This window comes from Castanea sativa, chromosome 1 (assembly GCF_040712315.1).
Source record: "Castanea sativa cultivar Marrone di Chiusa Pesio chromosome 1, ASM4071231v1".
Classification (NCBI taxonomy): Eukaryota; Viridiplantae; Streptophyta; class Magnoliopsida; order Fagales; family Fagaceae; genus Castanea; species Castanea sativa.
Window position 1 is genome coordinate 90,397,874 of NC_134013.1, and position 21,504 is coordinate 90,419,377.

The following is a 21,504-nucleotide window of genomic DNA, read 5'->3' on the forward strand; positions in this document are numbered from 1 at the left end:
TCTGTTTGGATAGATACTTCAAAGGAAATTATTTATTATGTTCAGCTATTGATTTTTTCTGTTGATTCTCTAAGACATGTTTGTACCAAGAGACCAATATGCCCAAAGGTTCTCTTATATACTTGGATTTTGATAAGGTTTTTAAAGAATGTTTCACTTTTGAGGACTGGAGTGTACACTATTGCTGAAGACAGAATTAATATCCATAATACATTAATACATACAGAACAAGAAGGCAAAAATAGATGAACAGGGGCATCCTAACAAGTGTAGAAAAGAATGCTTATCGAATTTGATTAAGCCAACAATAATGATTATTTCAAAGACTAAAGGTCTGTTTGGTACGTATTTTTAAACAACAGTTTTTAATTTTTTTGAAAATACATATGGGAGAAAAAGTAGATGAAAATATGTATAATGTTCTTTAAAAACCGTGTTTAAACACATGTACTAAACATGCCCTAAAATTTGATCAAACCAGGATATATACAAAATTAACTGCTTAAAAAAACTAGTGTAAAAAAAAAAAAAAAAAAAAGATATTTTCCGTTAACAATGTATATTACAATAGGAATAACAAAAAATCGTTCAAAAGTTAAGGAAAGAAAGATGAATCTAATATGTTTTTTCCTAGAAAGATTAATTCACATATAAAAGATCACGTAAGCCTAAAAAGTATACAAGAGCAGACCAGTTAAAACATCTATTGTGCCGTTTGCAGAACACAAAAATTGAACTTTGAATGGCATGGATCCCAGTAAAGCCCAATGATATCTCCTACCTTCAATTTCCTCCTAGCCACAAAATCCTCGTGCCACTTTCCATTGAAAACATAGCTCTTAGACGAAGGCCACTTCTTGAAAACCAACTCGTAATCGGACTTTGAATCTCGATCGAAAACTGTTACACTCAATCCGCTACACTCGATCTTCTTAACCGAGTCTGCACTAAAGAATGCCATAATATGGGCGTGGACAAGACTTTGAGGCACCAAGAGCCGGCTCGAACTACCAATATCACTCTTCGTGAGCGTCTTCGTGATTTTCCAGGGAGAAACAGCGCTCAGCTTAGTAGCAGTAGCGTATTCGTCTTTTTGCGTGCTTTTCCTCATAGTATTGGAAGAAACCCATGGTTTATCAAACAAAGTCAGCGCCGTCGAAACCTCTTTTTGTTCTTGTTTGGTGTTAAACACACAAGAAAGCGTTTGGGTGTTTTGGTTTTCGAGAGTTTGTAGCAGATTCTGAGTGCCGTCATCGTCAAGTATCATGGCTTCTTCTTCTTCTTCTTCTTCTTCTTCTTCGTTGCACGCATTGAGTTCGGTGTGAAGCTCACAATAAAGCGTTAAGTCGGTGGAATAATTCTGAGTGTTCTGGTTTTCCAGAGTTTGCAGCAGATTCTGAGTGATGGGTATCATGGCTGCTTCTTCTTCTTCCTCTGCTAGTGGTCGTGCGGTCTTGGGTTTAGAGAAAAAAAAAAAAAAAAACAATGAATGAATGAAAGACGATAGAGATAGAAGAAAACCTTAGAACAGAAAACAAAGAGAGCAATCTTAATTGGTGTACTGAGAAAAAAGAAAAGAAGTGAAAGATTGTATATATAGAAACATAGAATTTCTAAACCTCGTCGGACTCGGTTTGTTTTTACGTAAATCTTTGTTTTGAGAAAGCAGTAGTCCCAGTCCGAATTGCTAAAGGAAAACGCAACCTCAAACCTTGTTTTCTCAAAAGCTAATTACGTGTCTTTTTGAAAGGAACGACAGCGTTACGCACCTGTGTGTGTGTGTGTTGTGGACTGTGGAGCGTGGTACGGTACCGTTTTGGGGCAAGAAGAGACTGGGTTGGGAGTATTGTGGGCCGGGCCCGGGTCCGTGGCCTAAGTTCAATGGTGGACCATTAGATGGGCTGAATGAATTGGGGATATATTGTTTCGGCCCCAGCAAAACCTTATCAATCAATGCAGCTTTTAAACATGTCAACTTGGACTAAAACTGGATTTTGTTTTTCTTGTAGTGTATTAAAACTTATAAAGTTTTCTTTCTGAAGATCCAAGAAATTACAGGGTTTTTAAAGTGTTGGACCAAGACTAACCGAATCCCTTGAAAACCAGAACCAAGACAAGATTTTTTCTTACAATCCTACTATATACTATGTAAGTTGGTTCTTCTTCTTTTTTTTCTTTTTTTCTTTTTTTTAATAATATTGAACGACAGGTTTTTTTTAATTTTTTTTATTATTATTTTTATTTTAGCCTTTTCTTTTGCTATAGATGTTTTATTAGTTGGATTAGTATGTAAGTTTATAATAATTTTTAAAAATTACTTCTTATAAACTATTTAAAAAATTGTTTTATGTAATAGGAGTATGAAAGTAAATTTATATAAATTACATATTTTATCCTTCAATTTTTCTTCTCAACTAAACAAAAGAGTTTACAATTTTTTCATTTTTTCATTTTTTCAACCAAACACACATGAAGGAAAATTAGATATAGTATATTCTACTTTTATCCCACAAATTTCCACCATTCCACTTTTCTATCCTTCAACCAAATAGAGCATAAGGTTTTGTTGATATTATTGTTGTATTTGTGATAGATGGTGTAAATCATAGTACTGAAATTTTTAACAATTTCCGAAAAAATATGATAAGGTGAAATGATTGAAATATTACAATAATTTGGAGGAATGACTAAATACAAGCGTGCAAAATAAGAGTTTGCACAAAGTAATTAAATTATATGGTTTAAAAATGAACACAAACAAAAATAATGATACTGAGTAACAAACCTTGTTGATTATGATCATCCTATGCTTCAACTCATTTGTGCTTTCAACTCTTTGTCTTCTTTGTTTGATTGCAGTAATGGAATTGGATAAAATATTTTTATTTGTTTTATAACAAAACATAATGTTGAGCATTTAGAAATATGTTACCAAAAATGAATTGTACTGTTCAAATGTCATTTTCCCATTAATGCAGCCAGGGAGGTAGATGTAGGGTCTTTAATGTGGTGGTAACAGCTTTTTCTTCAGATATTTCTCACACATCCTTGCTTCTAAAGGGTGCTTGGATTACCCTCTTACCCATCAGTTTTTCCAGAATCTTGCCTCTAACCCCTTTAGCAAGTCCCAGGGTCATTGCCGAGCCTGTCCGAGGAGACATTCCTCCTCAGACAACTCCTCAGACCTTTGCAGTGTAGACTGACTTGTGGGCCTAGAGGCCCCTGATAAAAATAAACCGGTACCAACCGATCAGGCCCAAAGCCCAAACGTTTATTCAATAGCCTTTACCCCCCACAACTATCTTAAATATTTATAATCCACTTAATAGTATAAAATTTACAAATGAAAAAAAAAATTACATAATATTTGATTTCTTAAAAGTAAAGTACCACACAAAAAGAAACGAAAAAAAGATAAATATAAATCACTCCACAGTCTACATTCTAAATATTAATTATTATCTTAAATATTTATAATCCACTTAATAATATAAAATTTACAGAAAAAAAATTACACAGTACTTGATTTTTTGAAAGTAAAGTACAATACAAAAAAAAGTGATAAAGATAAATCACTTCAAAGTCCACACTTTAAATACTAATTACTATCTTAAATATTTATAATCCACTTAATAATATAAAATTTACAAAAGAAAAAAAAAAGTCAAAAAAAATTACACAATACTTGATTTTTTGAAAGTAAAGTACAATACAAAAAAAAGTGATAAAAATAAATCACTTCAAAGTCCACACTTTAAATACTAATTACTATCTTAAATATTTGTAATCCACTTAATAATATAAAATTAACAAAAGAAAAAAAATACCCAGTACTTAATTTTTTGAAAGTAAAGTATTATACAAAAAAAAAAAAAAAAAAGATAAAGATAAATCACTCCGCACTTCATTTTTCAAATCTCTTCGGTGTCTTTTTGATGTTTAGACTTTTTTTTTTGGATCCAATGAAAAATCTTGGTGTTGTTGACTCTGAGTACATAGTTCATTTGGGTCTTCCCACACTTGGTGGCAATAAGGCAGGACATCTTCCTAATTTTTATATGGCACTATTTTGGGACTTAGTTGCTTAGAAATACTTATATGAGTGGTTGTCTTAATAGTTTCTTGTCTCGGTCTGTGGTATTTATGTTGAATGTTTGGGTTATCTCTCACTTTCAACAACCTGTTTATTCATGTAGGTAAGCACTGATTCCCTGGCTCCAATTTTAAAAGAAAACTCAAACTCGTAAGCACTGGTACATTTTTCTAAAGCTTAGATTGAGTTGTACTAGATTCTTCACTGATGTATAATGCGTTTTCTTTTAAATTTTGTAGGCCCCATCTGATTCCAATACAGCTGATCCTAGATCTCAAGTAAGCCTTAATAATATTCCTGTGATAGTGGTTGCTAATATGTCAATTCTGCAAAGTTCTCTATCTATGTGAAATAATTATCTTGTGCATTGTCCATCTCGCAGTGTGTGGGTCTTATAACTATATGTGATCCACTCGCTGTGAGAGGAAAAATGCGTATATGATAAATTAGACACCTTCTCCTCTATGTTGGTGTTTGTATGGGCTGAGAATGTACATCTTCCATTGTATTTCACCCAAACCAATTATCGAAAAAGTAATTAGTGAGTGATGATTTTATTCAGGTCAGGTGGCAATCCTATGCTGAAATGCGGATCTTCGAGAAAAGGTGGGCTAATGCATCAAAGGAGGACAGTTGTTGGATTGATCCATATCAATGATCAGTGAACCAAAGTACCCATTGATTTGATTTATAGAGAACCTTCATCCACGCAAAGTGCAAGGTTGACACCCGTTCTAATACAAAGCCATAGAAGTTATACAGATTACCATGCATACAATTTTGCCGCAATGCAAAAGAAACAGCTGATGTCTTATACTCTTTTTTTGGTCTTACACAAGGAGCTTGTGATGCAGTATAGCCGGCTTTTGTATCACATAGATTTTGCCCTGGCCAGGTTTTTTGTATTTATTTATTTAGCAAAAAGTTATAGAAAATAATTTTCCCTTACAACATGGGAGATCCCTGACACTTGGAACATTTTTTTGTAAAGGTTGTTGATAATTTTTTCTAATGCAAAGTAAATATTTTTTCCCCTCAATTTCAGTGTCTTTTTTCTCTTGCCTTGGTGGCTGCAACCTGTTTTATAGGCGGGTAATTCATGCTTCTTAGCTGTTGATGTTAGGTTTTGATTCTAGCTTATGCTAATCAAAACACCAAAATAAAGTTCTCCAAGAATCCCCTTTTCCCTGTCTTTAGTCTGATATTAAGATTATAATCCAATATTAAGTATTTAAATTGCATGATCAGCCATTTTACTTGCTTGGAGGTTAAAAATGTTAAGATGTGGGTTACCAATTAGTGGGATAAACTATGGCATGGTGGCTTCTTTCTAAGATTTATATAGTAGCATTCATCTCCTAGATCAAGTCCATCTTCATACTCATACATGGAAGATAACAGAACGAACTGAATATAATGCTTTAATGGAAAATGATAGAATCATAGAAGTACTATTTATTTTACTACTGCCTTACAAAATGACCTGGCAACTTATATGTTGTCTAAAAGGCTTGAAGGGAGAATCTCACGGATTAAATGAATTTAGGAATTATTAGACAACTCTGATTTCATATATTTTTTTGACAAACAAAAGGTCAAATCTCACTAACTCATGAGATTATAAGAAATAAACAAATATTTGAACCGGTGAACTCACAAACTTCAAAGTTAAGTGAGTATTGGGTATCCATAGTTTTCGATAGTTTATTTTTACTCTTTTTATAAATAAAAGGATAAAAAAATATATAGTTTTTGGGATGACTGTGTGGCAAAAAGTTAAAATATAGCTTATTTAAATAAAATAAAAAAACTAATTTTGATGTATTTTAAAATAATTAAAAAATTGAGACAAACAAACAAACTACACAAGATTAATCATTAACACATCTTTAAATTTGAGAGAGAATCGTATAAGCTATCTTTGGGTATGCTTAACCTAATGTCTCAGTTATTTAATTAAGGAGCATTTTGCATAAGAAAAATTATAGGCATGCTTTGCTTTGATTTAATCAAATGGGAACATATATATATATATATATATATATATAAACACACACATAAGCATAGTACTCTTGAAATTATTATTTGATTTCTTTAACTTACAAAATATTTCTATTGGCGAGTTCAGCTTTACAAACTTACCTAGTAATACTATCCATTTGATTCAAACAAATCATCTATACAACTACACCCAGAAAAAAAATTAATGGCTATCATGTAGATGGTCGTCAATCAGTGAGGTAATCCATAACATTAATTTTTGTAATTATGGCATTGTATATCTTACACAAGAAACTATAATCAAACTATAATTTGTCTGGATATATATATGACCCAGAGTTCTTAGCTTCTTCTACAGCAAATGACTTTAATAAAGGAATTGATGGAATTGGTCTCACTTCAATTTTGTTAAAAGCTCTTGATCTAATTTGCAGTTGTCTCTTTTTGTACCCCAATTCTCTTTGACATCTATATTTGTTTGGATAGATACTTCAAAGGAAATTATTTATTATGTTCAGCTATTGAATTTTTCTGTTGATTCTCTAAGACATGTTTGTATCAACAGGCCAATATGCCTAAAGGTTCTCTTATAAAACATACTTGGATTTTGATAAGGTTCTTAAACAATGTTTCACTTTTGACGACTGGGAGTACACTACTGCTGAAGACAGAATTAATATCCATAATACATTAATACATGCAGAACAAGAAGGCAAAGATAGATGAACAGGGGCACCCTAACAAGTGTAGAAAATAATGCTTATAGAATTTGATTTAGATCAAGCCAACAACAATGATTGTTCCAAAGATTAAAATTTGACCAAACCACAATATATACAAGATTAAGTACTCGTTTGGATAGTGTTGACCTTACGTCTGCGTTTTTTTTTTTTTTTTTTTTGAGAACCGCGTTTCAATAAATCCAATGTACTCCCAGTAGGTCTTATGCACTATTCACGGGATCTACAAACCTCTTTTTTTAGCAAAATTTTCATTAAAAATAGGTTTCACGACACTATTCACACATTTAAAAATTAATTTGCTACAGTATTTTTAGTTCTCAGTTTTCAATTTTCAGCAAAATAAGCGATATCCAAACACAACCTAATTGAATAAAAAAAAAACTAGTGTTAAAAAAACAAAAACAAAACTAAAGATATTATCAGTTAACAATGTATATTACAATAGGAATAACAAAAAATCGTCCAATAGTTAAGGAAAGAAAAGATGAATCTAATATGTTTTTTTTCCTAACAAGATTAATTCACATCACGTAAGCCTAAAAAGTATGAAAGAGCAGACTAGTAATTAATACATCTAACGTGCCGTTTGCAGAACACAAAAATTGAACTTTGAATGGCATTGATCCCAGTAAAGCCCAATGATATCTCCTACCTTCAGTTTCCTCCTAGCCACAAAATCCTCGTGCCACTTTCCATTGAAAACATAGCTCTTAGACGAAGGCCACTTCTTGAAAACCAACTCGTAATCGGACTTTGAATCTCGATCAAAAACTGTCACACTCAATCCGTTACTCTCGATCTTCTTAACCGAGTCTGCACTAAAGAATGCCATAATATGGGCGTGGACAAGACTTTGATGCAGCAAGAGCCGGCTCGAACTACCAATATCACTCTTCGTGAGCGTCTTCATGATTTTCCAGGGAGAAACAGCGCTCAGCGTAGTCATATTATTATTGGAAGAAACCCATGATTTATCAAACAAAGTCAGTGCAGTCGAAACCTCTTTTTGTTCTTGTTTGGCGTGAAACTCAGAAGAAAGCGTTTGGCTTTCGATAGTTTGTAGCAGATTCTGAGTGCCGTCGTCGTCAGTTATCATGGCTTCTTCTTCTTCTTCTTCGTTGCAAGCATTGAGTTTGGTGTGAAGCTCACAATGGAGAGTTAAGTCGGTGGAATAATTCTGAGTGTTCTGGTTTTCCAGAGTTTGCAGCAGATTCTGAGTGATGGGTATCATGGCTGCTAGCTTCTTCTTCTTCTTCTGCTAGTGGTAGTGTGGTTTTTGGGTTTAGAGAAAAAACCAAAGAATGAATGAAAGACGATGGAGATAGAAGAAAATCTGAAAACAGAAAACAAAGAGGTACTGAGAAAAAAGAAAAGAAGGGAAAGATTGTATATATAGAAACATATAGTATTTCTAAACCTCGTCGGACTCGGTTTGAGAAAGTAGTCCAGTCCGAATTGCTAAGGAAAACGCAACCTCAACCTTCTTTGTAGCGTAGTACGGTGCCGTTTTGGGGCAAGAAGACACTGGGTTGGGAGTATTGTGGGCTGGGCCAGGGCCGTGGCCTAAGTTCTATGGTGGACCAACTGAAAACTAAAACTTGGATTTTGTTTTTTTCGAAGTGTTAAGACCAAGACTAACCGAATCCCTTGAAAACCTACCATATACTATGTAAGTTGGTTGGTTTTTTTTTTTTTTTTTTTTTTTTTTTTTTTTAAATATTGAACGACAGGTTTTTTTTTTTTTAGCCTTTTCTTTTGCTAGATGTTTTACTAGTTGTATTAGTATGTAAGTTTATAATAATTTTTAAAAATTAATTTCTTATAAACTATTTAAAAAATTGTTTTATGTTATAGGAGCATGAAAGTAAATTTATATAAATAACATATTCTATCCTTTAATTTTTCTTCTCAACTAAATAAAAGAGTTTACAATTTATTTATTTTTTCATTCTCCTAGCCAAATACATATGAAGGAAAACTAAATATAGTATATTCTATTTTTATCTCACCAATTTTCATCCTTCCACTTTTCTATCTTACAACCAAATAGAGCATAAGGTTTTGTTGATATTGTTGTTATATTTGTGATAGATGGTGTAAATCATAGTACTAAAAAATTTAACAATTTCCGAAAAAATATGATAAGGTGAAATGATTGAAATATAATAATAATTTGGAGGAATGACTAAATACATGCGTGCAAAATAAGAGTTTGCAGAAAGTAATTAAATTATATGGTTTAAAACTGAAAACACACAAAAATAATGATACTGAATAACAAACCTTGTTGATTATGATCATCCCCTTGCTTCAACTCATTTGTGCTTTCAACTCTTTGTCTTCTTTGTATGACTGCAATAATGGAATTGGATAAAATATTTCTATTTGTTTCATAACAAAACATGATGTTGAGCATTTAGAAATAGGTTACCAAAAATGATAACCTTGGGAGATTTAAAAAATATAGTGGTTGAGAATTTGAAAAATATAGTTGCTAGAAATGAATAAATGAAAAAAAATTACAAAAGAAAAAAAACCTAGTATTCGATTTCTTGAAAGTAAAATACCATACAAAAAGAAAAAGAAAAAAAAAGATAAAGATAAATCACTCCACAGTCTACAGTCCAAATACTAATTACTATCTTAAATATTTGTAATACACTTAAAAATATATAATTTACAAAAGAAAAAAAAAAGTGAAAAAATTACCCAGTACTTGATTTTTTGAAAGTAAAGTACAAAAAGAAAAAAGAAAAAAATAAATCAATCCATAGTCCACAATCTAAATACTAATTACTATCTTAAATATTTATAATCCACTTAATAATATAAAATTTATAAAATAAAATAAAAAAGTGGTAAAAATTACACAATACTTGATTTCTTGAAAGTGAAGTACCAGAAAAAAAGAAAAAAAATCACTCAACAATCCACACTCTAAATACTAATTATTATCATAAATATTTATAATCCACTTAATAATATAAAATTTACAAAAAGAAGTGAAAAAATACCCAGTATTTGATTTCTTGAAAGTAAAGTTCCGTACAAAAAAAGAAAAAGAAAAGATAATGATAAATCACTCCACACTCCATAGTCCACAATCTAAATACCAATTACTATCTTAAATATTTATAATCCACTTAATAATATAAAATTTACAAAAGACATGTTTATTATTTATAATCTACTTAATAATAGAAAATTTACAAAAGACATGTTTAATATAAATCGCATTAATAATACCCCAACACTATATCGGTTTGGACTTTGGATAGATACTTCAAAGGAAATTATTTATTATGTTCAACAATTGAATTTTTCTGTTGATTCTCTAAGACATGTTTGTACCAAGAGGCCAATATGCCCAAAAGTTCTCTTATAAAATATACTTGGATTTTGATAAGGTTCTTAAACAATGTTTCACTTTTGACGACTGAGGCGTACACCACTGCTGAAGACAAAATTAATATTCATAATACATTAATACATACAGAACAAGAAAGCAAAAATAGATGAACAGGGGCACCCTAACAAGTATGAAAAGAATGCTTATCAAATTTGATCAAGCCAACAATTATGATTATTCCAAAGACTAAAACTTGAACAAACCACAATATATACAAGATTAATTGCTTAAAAAAACTAGTGTTAAAAAAACCAAAAACAAAACAAAAGATATATTCTGTTAACAATGTATATTACAATAGGAATAACAAAAAATTGTCTAAAAGTTAAGGAAAGAAAATATAAATTTAAGGTTTTTTTGGATACGGCTTATTTTGCTGAAACAAAAAACTTATTACTGAAAGTATTAAAAATTAATTGAAATAGTACAGTAAAACTCATAAATAGTATTAAAAAGTACAATAAAACTCATAATATTATAATAAAAATAAACTAAATAGTAAAATAATTTTAATTTCTTATTTGTATCAAAATATTCAAGATTAATTCACATGTAAAAGATCACGTAAACCTAAAAAGTATGAAAGAGCATATTAGTTAATACATCTAATTAATGTGCCGTTTGCAGAACACAAAAATTGAACTTTGAATGGCATGGATCCCAATAAAGCCCAATGATATCTCCTACCTTCAATTTCCTCCTAGCCACAAAATCCTCGTGCCACTTTCCATGCAAAACATAGCTCTTAGATGAAGGCCACTTCTTGAAAACCAACTCATAATCGGACTTTGAATCTCGATCAAAAACTGTTACACTCAATCCGTTACTCTCGATCTTCTTAACCGAGTCTGCACTAAAGAATGCCATAATATGGGCGTGGACAAGACTTTGATGAAGCAAGAGTCGGCTCGAACTACCAATATCACTCTTCGTGAGCGTCTTCATGATTTTCCAGGGAGAAACAGCGCTCAGCGTAGTCATATTATTGAAAGAAACCCATGATTTATCAAACAAAGTCAGTGCAGTCGAAACCTCTTTTTGTTCTTGTTCGGCGTGAAACGCACAAGAAAGCGTTTGGGTGTTTTGGTTTTCGAGAGTTTGTAGCAGATTCTGAGTGCCGTCATCGTCGTCAGGTATCATGGCTTCTTCTTCTTCTTCTTCGTCTTCTTCGTTGCACTTGTTGGCGTTGAGTTCGGTGTGAAACTCACAAGAAAGCGTTTGAGTGTTCTGGTTTTCCCGAGTTTGGCAGTAGATTCTGAGTGATGGGTATCATGGCTGCTAGCTTCTTCTTCTGCTAGTGGTCGTGCGGTCTTGGGTTTGGAGAAAAGAACCAATGAATGAATGAAAGATGAACAGAAAACAAAGATCACTCAATTTAGAATTTCTAAACCTCGTTGGACTCAATTTATTTTTACTTATGTTTGTTTCAGCCATAACAATTTTTAAAAAATGTGTCATTTTTTAGAAAGTATTTTTTATAAAATTATCTCATTTTTTAATATTTGGTAGCAACTTTAAATGAATTGAAAAATAATCTCATAACTTTTCTTATTTAGCTTATGTTAGATATAGTTACTTTCCAAAAAAATTTAATGGAAAACAATCTCTAAAAATAAATCATTTTTTATGTTGATCAAAGATAATTTTTTTTTATTCATCTTTTTTTTATGCTACCAAATAATAGAAAATATGAAAAACTATCTTTACACTAAGTTTTTTATCGAAACAAACGGAGGGTTAAATCTGTGTTTTGAGAAAGTAGTCCCAGTCTGAATTGCTATAGAAAACGCAACCTCAAACCTTGTTTTCTCAACAGCTAATTACGTATTTTTTGTGAGTTTTACACCGAACTCAACGCCAACAAGTGTAAGAAGAGACTGGGTTGGGAGTATTGTGGGCCGGGCCCGGGCCGTGGCCTAAGTTCAATGGTGGACCATTAGTGATGGGCTGAATGATTGTGGATATATTGTTTCGGCCTCAGCAAAACCTTATCAATTAATGTGGCTTTAAACATGTCAACTTGGACTAAAACTTGGATTTTGTTTTCTTAAAGTGTTGGACCAAAACTAATCGAATCCCTTGAAAACTAGAACCAAGACAAGATTTTTGGTCCAATGAGGTCTAAATGGTTTTTTCTTACAATCCTACTCTATACTATGTAAGTTGGTTCGTGTTTTTTTTTTTTTTTTTTTTTAGCCTTTTCTTTTGCTACAGATGCTTTATTAGATGAATTAGTATGTAAGTTTATAATAATTTTAAAAAATTACTTCTTATAAACTATTTAAAAAATTGTTTTATATAATAGGAGTATGAAGATTTTTTTTTTTTTTAGAAGGCAAGTTGTGAAGAAGTTGATAACTTGATATGAAAAAAAAGAAAGAAAAAACAGGAGTTTACGTAATCAAGAAGTTTACATTAATTACATATTAGTTTTTTTTTACTTTATCCAAAAAAAAAATACTAACATAAGCTAAGAGTAAAATTGTTGCTTTATAAAATTAAAAAAGAAGAAGAAGAAGCTAATACCAACACTAATTGTTACTTTATCCAAAGAAGTTGATAAGATCAAAACCTTTTTGTTTTTACCTAAAAACTTATTGTAATTTGGTGGAGCCACTTGGCACAACAAAATATATATATATATATATATATATATATATATATATATATATAATTTTAAAAAAAATTTAGCAATTTGGTGAAGCCACTTGGTGTATCCATAGCTTCTAAGCCTAACTTTTACCCAACTTTATTATATAATATACTAGTCGCTAACTTGTGCGATGCACGGAAAAACTATTGTGTATAAATATGTAAACTATTCTTTTTCTTTTCCTCTTTGATTGTATATTAGAATTCCAGTCTTATAGTTTCCTATCCTTTATATGAAATATTTGAAACATTAATTTACATAATGAAAAATAGATTAATTTAGTTTAGATCAATATAAATAAATATTTCTATTTAAATATAGATTTGCAACACATGCAATAATAGTAAAATTGAAACCTAATTATTCAAAGAAGCATCACTCCTCTAAGTCTTGCTTTATCAACCAGCCTGAAATAAAATAAAATAAAAATTATATATACCTATATATATATATATAATCATAAAAAATAAAAAAAAAATTACGTACTTACAGCTCTATACACAGCCACCTTGAAGATTCAAGACAAAGTGACATTAACAAAACCTTACTAGTTGAAGCGAATGCTTCAAATCCTAAAAAGAATATTACTCTTGGTTCCTGAAATATATATGTATTAACCATCAATGTTTTCATTATATTTTCAATAAGATATATATGTGTGTGTGCGTGTGTGTGTTAAGTTGTTAACCATCAAAATAACTAAAAATTGTCTACCAAACATTGGAGAAGCCATAATCTTGGTACTCTTCTATATTTTCATTGAAAAAGAGTGTAAACTCTAAACCCAAATTCAACGGACTATTTTGATAGAATTATATAACACACTAATCAATTTATATTAACTTAAGTTAAAAGAGTTCTGTCTTATTACTACTACTACTACTTTTTTATTATTATATATAATTCAAGTCTATCAAGATTTGGATATTCAAGTCCTAAACTTAGTCTCAAAACTTTTGATTTTTTTATTTAAATAATTTTTTTTATGTGAAAACCAACAACTTGATGGGACAAGTATCCAAACTAGTAATCTGATATATATGTGAAGGATGTAGGAAAAAAGAAAGATGATATAAAAGAAGGAGAAGACATTCAGAAGGGGAGATTGAAAAAGAAAGAAAAAAAGAAAACACTGTAGACTGGATATTTTTGTAATCTTCATTTAAGAAGAAAGAAGTATAGGAACTATCTACTCAGCTTAAGTTCGAGGGGACAGTTTTTCATCATATAAACTTGTCCATTAATATTGTTTTGTGATCTTGAGTCATTATCATTATTAACGAAGCCCATAAGCAATTAGATTTAGAACCCACTCTCTACAAACTTATTGTATTAAGCTCTTTTAACTTATACTTTTTTTACTATTGGACTTAGGTGTAAATTGTGACCTTACTATATGATTATCTATATAATATTTTTTTTTGTTAAACAAAACCAAAGAAAGAGGAAAAAAATAATCATGAGCGTTCACTTCAGCCAGTTCACTTCAAAGTCTATTTGTTTCGTTGTTGTCCCAAGTCCCAAACCTCCCATCTCCCTGTCTCCTAGGGTTTAAGCCCACATTTCATTTCTCTCTGCTTCACACACACAGAGACCACCATGTCTCTCTATCGTCTCCTCCTCCGCTCTCTTCGCCGCCCCTCCACCACCACCATCACCACCACCTCCCAAACTCTAACCCCACTCCACCTCCTCCTCCAAACCAACCAACCCACCCGCCGTGGCTTCGCCTTCTCCTCCGCCGAAGAAGCCGCAGCCGAACGACGCCGTCGCAAGCGCCGCCTCCGCATCGAGCCTCCTCTCCATGCACTCCGCCGTGACCCCTCCCAACCGCCACCGCAGCGAGACCCGAACGCTCCTCGTCTTCCGGACTCCACCTCAGCTCTTGTGGGTCCCAGGCTCAACCTCCACAACAGGGTGCAGTCTCTGATCAGAGCCGGTGACCTCGATGCTGCTTCGGCGGTGGCGAGACACTCTGTGTTTTCGAATACGAGGCCTACTGTCTTCACTTGCAATGCTATCATCGCCGCCATGTACCGCGCTAAGAGGTTGAAGTTTACTCCTTTTTTTTTAGTTTCTTCTTCCCTTTTTGCCCTCCGCGTTTTCGTGTTTTTATGATTCTGCCACTGGCTCTTCTGGGTTTTTTCAGCTGATTACTATATCGTTCACTTTGATGTTTTTCGAAATACCCAATATTGGTTTGTTAGAATAGCTTGGTTAATTAAGGTAAATGTGTGTGTGTGTGAGAGAGAGAGAGAGAGAGTGAACATTGATTGTAGATTCTAACAAAAGACCCATGATTGTTTCTTAATTGGATACTGTAAATTTTAAAGTTTGGAGTTTTTGTGTGAGGGAGAGAGTGTGTGTGTGTACACGTGCACTCTGATTATAGATTTTAACAAAAAGACCAGGATTGTTTCTTACAGTATCTTGATTAGATATGGTCTAGGAAGCATAGACACTTCATTTAGGGTACCGTACCCGTGTCGTGCAGGTGTTGTACCTGCCATGTTATGTTATAATTTTTAGAAAAATTTCTGTGCCACCGTGTTGTACTATACTCATGTTCGTGCTTCCTAGGATACGGTACAGTGAGTGTGTGTGTGTGTGCACGTGCAAGAGAGAGAGAGAGAGAGAGAGAGAGAGGGCATACATGCTTGTTCATTGTAGATGTTATCAAAAGATCCAAGATCATTTCTTTCTATAGCTTGATTAGATAAGGTACAGATTGAGTGTGTGTGCACACATGCTCTGATTGTAGATTTTGATGAAAGACCCAAATTTGGTTCTTTGTAGATTTTAATGGAACGCCCTAATGTTGGAACTTAGAAAAAGTTTGGTTTTTGATGCTATTTTTCTCTTCTAATTCTTGTTTAACCAATCCAGCATATTGCCAAACGAGTCACTGTTTTAGATTCAATTACATCTGTTTTCTACTAGCCGATTCTTAAGTTTTATTTAATAACCCAATTAGTTTTATGGAAATTTGAAACACTGTTTTGTTTCTGATGATATGATTTATACAGGTACAATGATGCTGTTGCCCTCTTCCACTTCTTCTTCAACCAATCCAATATTGTTCCCAATGTTGTATCTTATAATAATTTGATTAATACTCATTGTGATGAGGGGAGGGTTGATCAGGGGTTGGAAGTGTATCGCCATATTATTGCGAGTGCACCATTTAGTCCATCGTCGGTTACATACCGGCATTTGACAAAAGGATTGATTGATGCAGGGCGGATTCAAGAGGCGGTGGATCTCTTGAGGGAAATGTTGAATAAGGGGCACGGTGCAGACTCATTGGTTTATAACAATTTGATCAAGGGGTTTCTAGATTTGGAAAATTTGGAGAAGGCTAATGAGCTTTTTGATGAGCTGAAGGAGCGGTGTCTGGTGTATGATGGGGTTGTGAATGCGACATTTATGAACTGGTTTTTTAATCAGGGGAAAGATAAGGAGGCGATGGAGTCATATAAGTCCTTGCTTGATCGCCAGTTTAAGATGGTGCCTGCGACTTGCAATGTTCTTTTGGAGGTATTGCTTAAGCACGGGAAGAAAAAGGAAGCTTTGGCATTGTTTGATTCAATGTTGGATAATCACACCCCGCCAACTTTCCAAGCAGTGAACTCAGAAACATTTAACATAATGGTTAATGAATGTTTTAAGCTTGGCAAGTTTGAGGAGGTAATTCCCACATTTAAGAAAGTTGGGACAAAATCAAATTCAAAGGCTTTTCAAATGGATGTTGCAGGTTATAATAATATCATTGCTCGGTTTTGTGAGAATGAGATGTTATCAGAGGCAGAGATGATGTTTACAGAATTATCCTCAAAGTCATTGTCCCCTGATGTCACAACTCATAGGACTTTGATTGATGCATTTTTGAAAGCAAACAGGATTGATGATGCATTGAAGGTGTTGAACAAAATGGTGGATGCTGGTTTGAGGGTGGTTGCTAGTTTTGGTAATAGGGTGTTTGATGAATTGATCAAGAATGGCAAGGCAGCAGACTGTGCCCAGATTTTGTCTAAAATGGGAGAAAAAGAACCTAAACCAGACCCTACTTGTTATGAGGTTGTGATTAAGGGACTTTGCAATGAAGGTGCATTGGACAGGAGCTGGGATCTAATGGGCGAGGTGATGAGGTATGGTGTTGGTGTTACTCCTGCATTGCAGGAAACTGTAAATGAGGCATTTACAAAAGCTGGTCGGGGTGAAGAGATTGAAAGACTGTTGGGTATGAATAGGTGGGGATATGCACACATGCCATCAAGACCACCTCCTCGAATGGCAGGACCTTCTCACCCACCATCAGGACCCCCTCAAATGGCAAGGCCACAATACCCACCATCTGGATACCCTCAAATGGCCAGACCCCAGCAGACACCATCAGGGCCCACACAAATGGGTTGGCAGCAGTACCCACCATCTGGACCCTCTCAAATGTCCGGACCACAGTACCCACCATCTGGATCCCCTCAAATCGCCGGACCACATTACCCACCGTCTGGATCCCCTCAAGTGGCATGGCAGCAGCACACACCATCTGGACTCGCTCAAATTGCCAGACCACCACAACCACCATCGGGAATCAACCCACAGTCTCAAATGACGGGACCCCAGCAGACACCATCAGGGCCCACACAAATGGGATGGCAGCAGCACCCACCATCCGGACCCTCTCAAATGTCTGGACCACAGTACCCACCATCTGGATCCCCTCAAATTGCTGGACCACATTACCCATCATCTGGATCCCCTCAAATGTCATGGCAGCAGCACACGCAATCTGGACCTGCTCAAATGGCCAGACCACCGCAACCACCATCGGGAACCCCTCCAATGACAGGATTCCATCACCCACCATCTGGCCCATCTCAAACAGAAGGGCTGCAGCACCCACCCCCAGGATCTCAAACAAATGAATCACATAACTCACCCTCAGCACTTCCTCAAACAACGGAACAGGTAGCGACGGGTTAGTTTGATTCTTTGATGCCAGGTCATTGATAGAGATGCTGGTTCTCTGTTGTTCTGATTTTGAATTGGGCAAGGAGAGTGCTACCTCATTCTTATACGCTGAGTGTCTCTTTGTGCTACAAGTCTCTGTATTGGTTAGTTTCACTTGAGTATAATAATGACGTAGTTTTTGATAGGGGTGTCTTAATATTATACGGATCTGTTGTGACTATCGAGTCCCTCAATGTGTTAGCTGATATGATGAGCCAATTATTTTTGTATTCAGAGATATACATATTTATTCAAGACATTTTTAATCTAAATAATCTTGATGCTCATATTGCTTGTGTTAGAAACTTACAATATGTGAAGAATCTAGAGGGCACATCCTATGCAGATATTTTTGGAAAAGTAGCTTACAAAGAAGCCACATAGCATTGATTATATATAATATATTACTTAGGTTGCATGGTGTTTTAGATTGTGTATGATTATGCAGGTTCTTTACCTGCAATATAAGTTCAAAATAATAGAGGTCCAAAAGCAACTTGGAGGTGACATAAGAGTGAGAAACAAATTAAAAAGAACTCATATCTACTATTGAATTTGCTAACCTTTTACTTGTAGGTCTCAGTCTGAGTTTTGATAAGGTGGTACTGTGTTAAGGATACACGAAGATTTATAATGTTAGCTTAACGAAAGACTTTTATAAATTGTATCCGTTTTAAGTTTAGAGTGTTCACCATTGTGAACATGATGTCCTTTTTTTATGCAATAAATTTTTGATTACCTATCAAAAAAAAAAACTTGTCTGAAGTGACTGTTGGTTTAACAATATAGATGCTGCATTTGTCTTGAATAAGTACACAGTTTCTAGAAAATTTCCATGCGCTATGGACCCCATGCCTATGATTGTAAAATCAAAGTGCTTTTCATGCCCACCATCAACTTGATATTTTATTTTGTGGTTTTACAAGGTGGTTTTCCTTTATGTAGATTTATAAATTTACAGTTTTTGCATGAAGGTGGTGTTGTGTGTGTGTGTGTTGCACACCACAAATGTGAGGAAACAATCAAGAAAGAAAAAAAAATGCTTTGATACATTATAATTATGTTTCTTTAATTAAATAATATATTTGTGCACCCTAGGACAAAAAAAAAGTAGTAGCAGTGGATAAATATTTTATCAAAAAAAGAGGGGGTTTTGGGGGGGGGGGGGGGGGGGGGGGGGTGTGACACTTCTCACCACTTTGAAGAGCAGTCGTGTGTGTTTGTATTTATTGTGTGGTTTTCGTACAAGTCTTTCATGAGGTGTGGACGCTAAATCATAGACGTCTGAGATGAGTGTAACTTCTGTCCAAATCTTCTGTTCCACTTTTCCTACTCCACTCTATACTCCACCAATAAAAACTTGCCACGTGTTCACCTAATTAATTAAATATTATCATCATTGACTTATTAATGCTACTGTTATTAATTAATAGTAGTATTTAATTAATTAGGTGAACACGTGGCAAGTTTTTATTGGTGGAGTATAGAATGGAGCAGGAAAAGTGAGACAGAAGATTTGGACTCTTTTCTCTTTTAGGCATAGTGTTACGAATAGGAGCATTTTTTGGAGTCATCTGCATGCTAGTTTTTATCATGCCCTACTGTCAGTGGTTTGTTTTGGGATAATCTAGGTTTGTTAGGATTCTTTTTATGTCAGGTTAGTTCATTAGATTCACTTAGGTTTTTGCTTTGGATCCATGCATATAGGTTTATGTAAAGATTATGCAGGAAACTTTTGTAATGCATCCCATAAATAACTGTAATGCATCCCATAAAGCTTGTGCAATTTTGTAGACATGAGTTTCCACTAATAATTGCAATGCATCCCATAAAGCTTGTGTAATTTTGGATACATTATTCTTGATTGCAATAAATCTGCATTGAAGAGGATATTTTGCTTATACCCAATTTCAACGTGTGTGCATGTTTGTCTGAACCCTGAAGTCAATTTGTTTTGATGTTTGATCTTTTGATGCAGAATGTGCTAAATTAAAACATGATTTTGACTGCCTTGGTAACTTTGTTCATTGTCGTTGAACTTTGTTTGAGGTGGTTATATTTGTTCTGATGTTAGTAGCAGTATGCTGCCAGTAGGGAGGGAAAAATAGTCAAGTACTGTTTCCTTTCCAATACTCTCTTTTTCTCTCTCTCCAATTTTGCTATTATATTCGAATCCTCCATTGTAGTGCTTGAGTTTGTCCTACTGCATAAATCTTATTCATGGTCTTTGTTCAAAATTAATATCTCCATAAAGATTGAAAATAAAATTGACGTCTCATTAATATTAATGCTTTGGTTGTTTCGATGGAAAATACTTTTTAAAAAATGACTTGTTTTAGGAAGTGGAAGAAAATTGACTCTTTTTTTGTGTTTAGTTGCAACCCTAAAAATATTATGCGTATGAATCATTAAAAAGAAAATCCTTAGAAGCCTCAAATATAATAAGTGGAAAAGCAATGGTTTAAGTAAATATGTGCGTGTGTGATCCTAATGTGCTCCAAAAAATTCTATTGCTTGGCTTGTAGGGATTTTTTTTGTTTTTGTTTTTTTTTGAGTCATTTGGTAGTGCCTCATATTTGGAGTTAAGTGAAATTAAGTGGGAAAGCAAATGGTTTAAGTAAAAAATGTTATTTTGAAAAAAGTCGATGGTCGGTCAATGACTGTTACAACCCAAGAAAAGTGCTAGTCACATTCGTACTACACCTCAAAAAAAAAAAAAAAAATGAAGTTACAATTAAAGCTTATCGTAATGATTCATGAACATGTTCAACCAAGCACATGTCCGACATGTGACTCAACAAATGTTTGTGCAAAAAATAACTACACGCTCATACAATCTAATGAAATCCAAACAATTTGAGTTACTACAACTTTTCTCACTTTAAATCCTCGACATTCTCATCATAGTTTGTGATGTGTTGCAATGCATTGCAATGCCTCTCTCTAGTAACATTTGTCATGACCGGAGAAAAGCACATAAGATTAAATTGTGACATTTTATATTGGGTGAGAGGACTACTAGACATTACTCAGTCATTGAATAATTTCTCATTTTTTTCAAGGAAACAAGCAATGTTCATACTATCTAATGTAATCTTTTGTTCTAGCAAAAAGGGGCTGTGCTTAACAGGAAGACTAATTTTTTAAGCCACCCCCCTCCCGCAACCCCCCCCCCCCCCCCCCTCCCTCTTTGATGCTCTCTCCAATTTTTAAAGCTTTGATGCTTCTTTTTTTTTTTTTTTTTTTTTTTTTTTTTTGTTTTGAGAAACCCCCTTTGCTGATCTCTCTAATATTTTAAGCTTTGATGCTTCTATTTTGTTCTTTCATAGGCTTTCTTCAGCTATGTCCTCTGTTTTGGCTAGTTAGCTTTGTTATGCAACTTCCCTCTAACCAAAAAAAAAAGAAGAAAAAGAAAAAGAAAAAAGAAATGGTCAGCTTTCTTGTAGCCCATTAAAAAAATAGAAAAAAGAAAAGGGAAAATGGTCAGCTTTCGTGATGGTCAAGTGGGGCCTTTTAGCCCAACCTATATGTTTTGCCCACCCAAACCGACCAGCCTACTTGCCAGTTGCCACCTCTACAAAGAATAAAAGAT

At 33.8% G+C, this 21,504-nt stretch overlaps 3 protein-coding genes across 3 annotated transcripts; 1 reads left to right on the forward strand and 2 right to left on the reverse strand.

Annotated features, from left to right (window-relative positions):
* Positions 1 to 7,411: 7,411 nt before the first annotated feature.
* On the reverse strand, positions 7,412 to 8,068 carry LOC142637022 (B3 domain-containing protein At2g33720-like). Its single transcript, XM_075811313.1, has one exon. It carries the CDS (start codon positions 8,066 to 8,068, stop codon positions 7,412 to 7,414), a length of 657 nt encoding a protein of 218 aa, XP_075667428.1.
* Positions 8,069 to 10,792: 2,724 nt separating this feature from the next.
* Positions 10,793 to 11,386, reverse strand: LOC142637025 (B3 domain-containing protein At2g33720-like). The gene is made up of 2 exons (XM_075811319.1): positions 10,934 to 11,386; positions 10,793 to 10,816 (listed from the first exon to the last, which is right to left on the reverse strand). Exons 1-2 carry the CDS (start codon positions 11,384 to 11,386, stop codon positions 10,793 to 10,795), a joined length of 477 nt encoding a protein of 158 aa, XP_075667434.1.
* A 2,982-nt stretch (positions 11,387 to 14,368) lies between these two features.
* Positions 14,369 to 18,199, forward strand: LOC142620702 (pentatricopeptide repeat-containing protein At1g10270). Its single transcript, XM_075794029.1, has 2 exons — positions 14,369 to 14,947; positions 15,926 to 18,199. Exons 1-2 carry the CDS (start codon positions 14,499 to 14,501, stop codon positions 17,883 to 17,885), a joined length of 2,409 nt encoding a protein of 802 aa, XP_075650144.1. The 5' UTR covers positions 14,369 to 14,498; the 3' UTR covers positions 17,886 to 18,199.
* Positions 18,200 to 21,504: the final 3,305 nt, after the last annotated feature.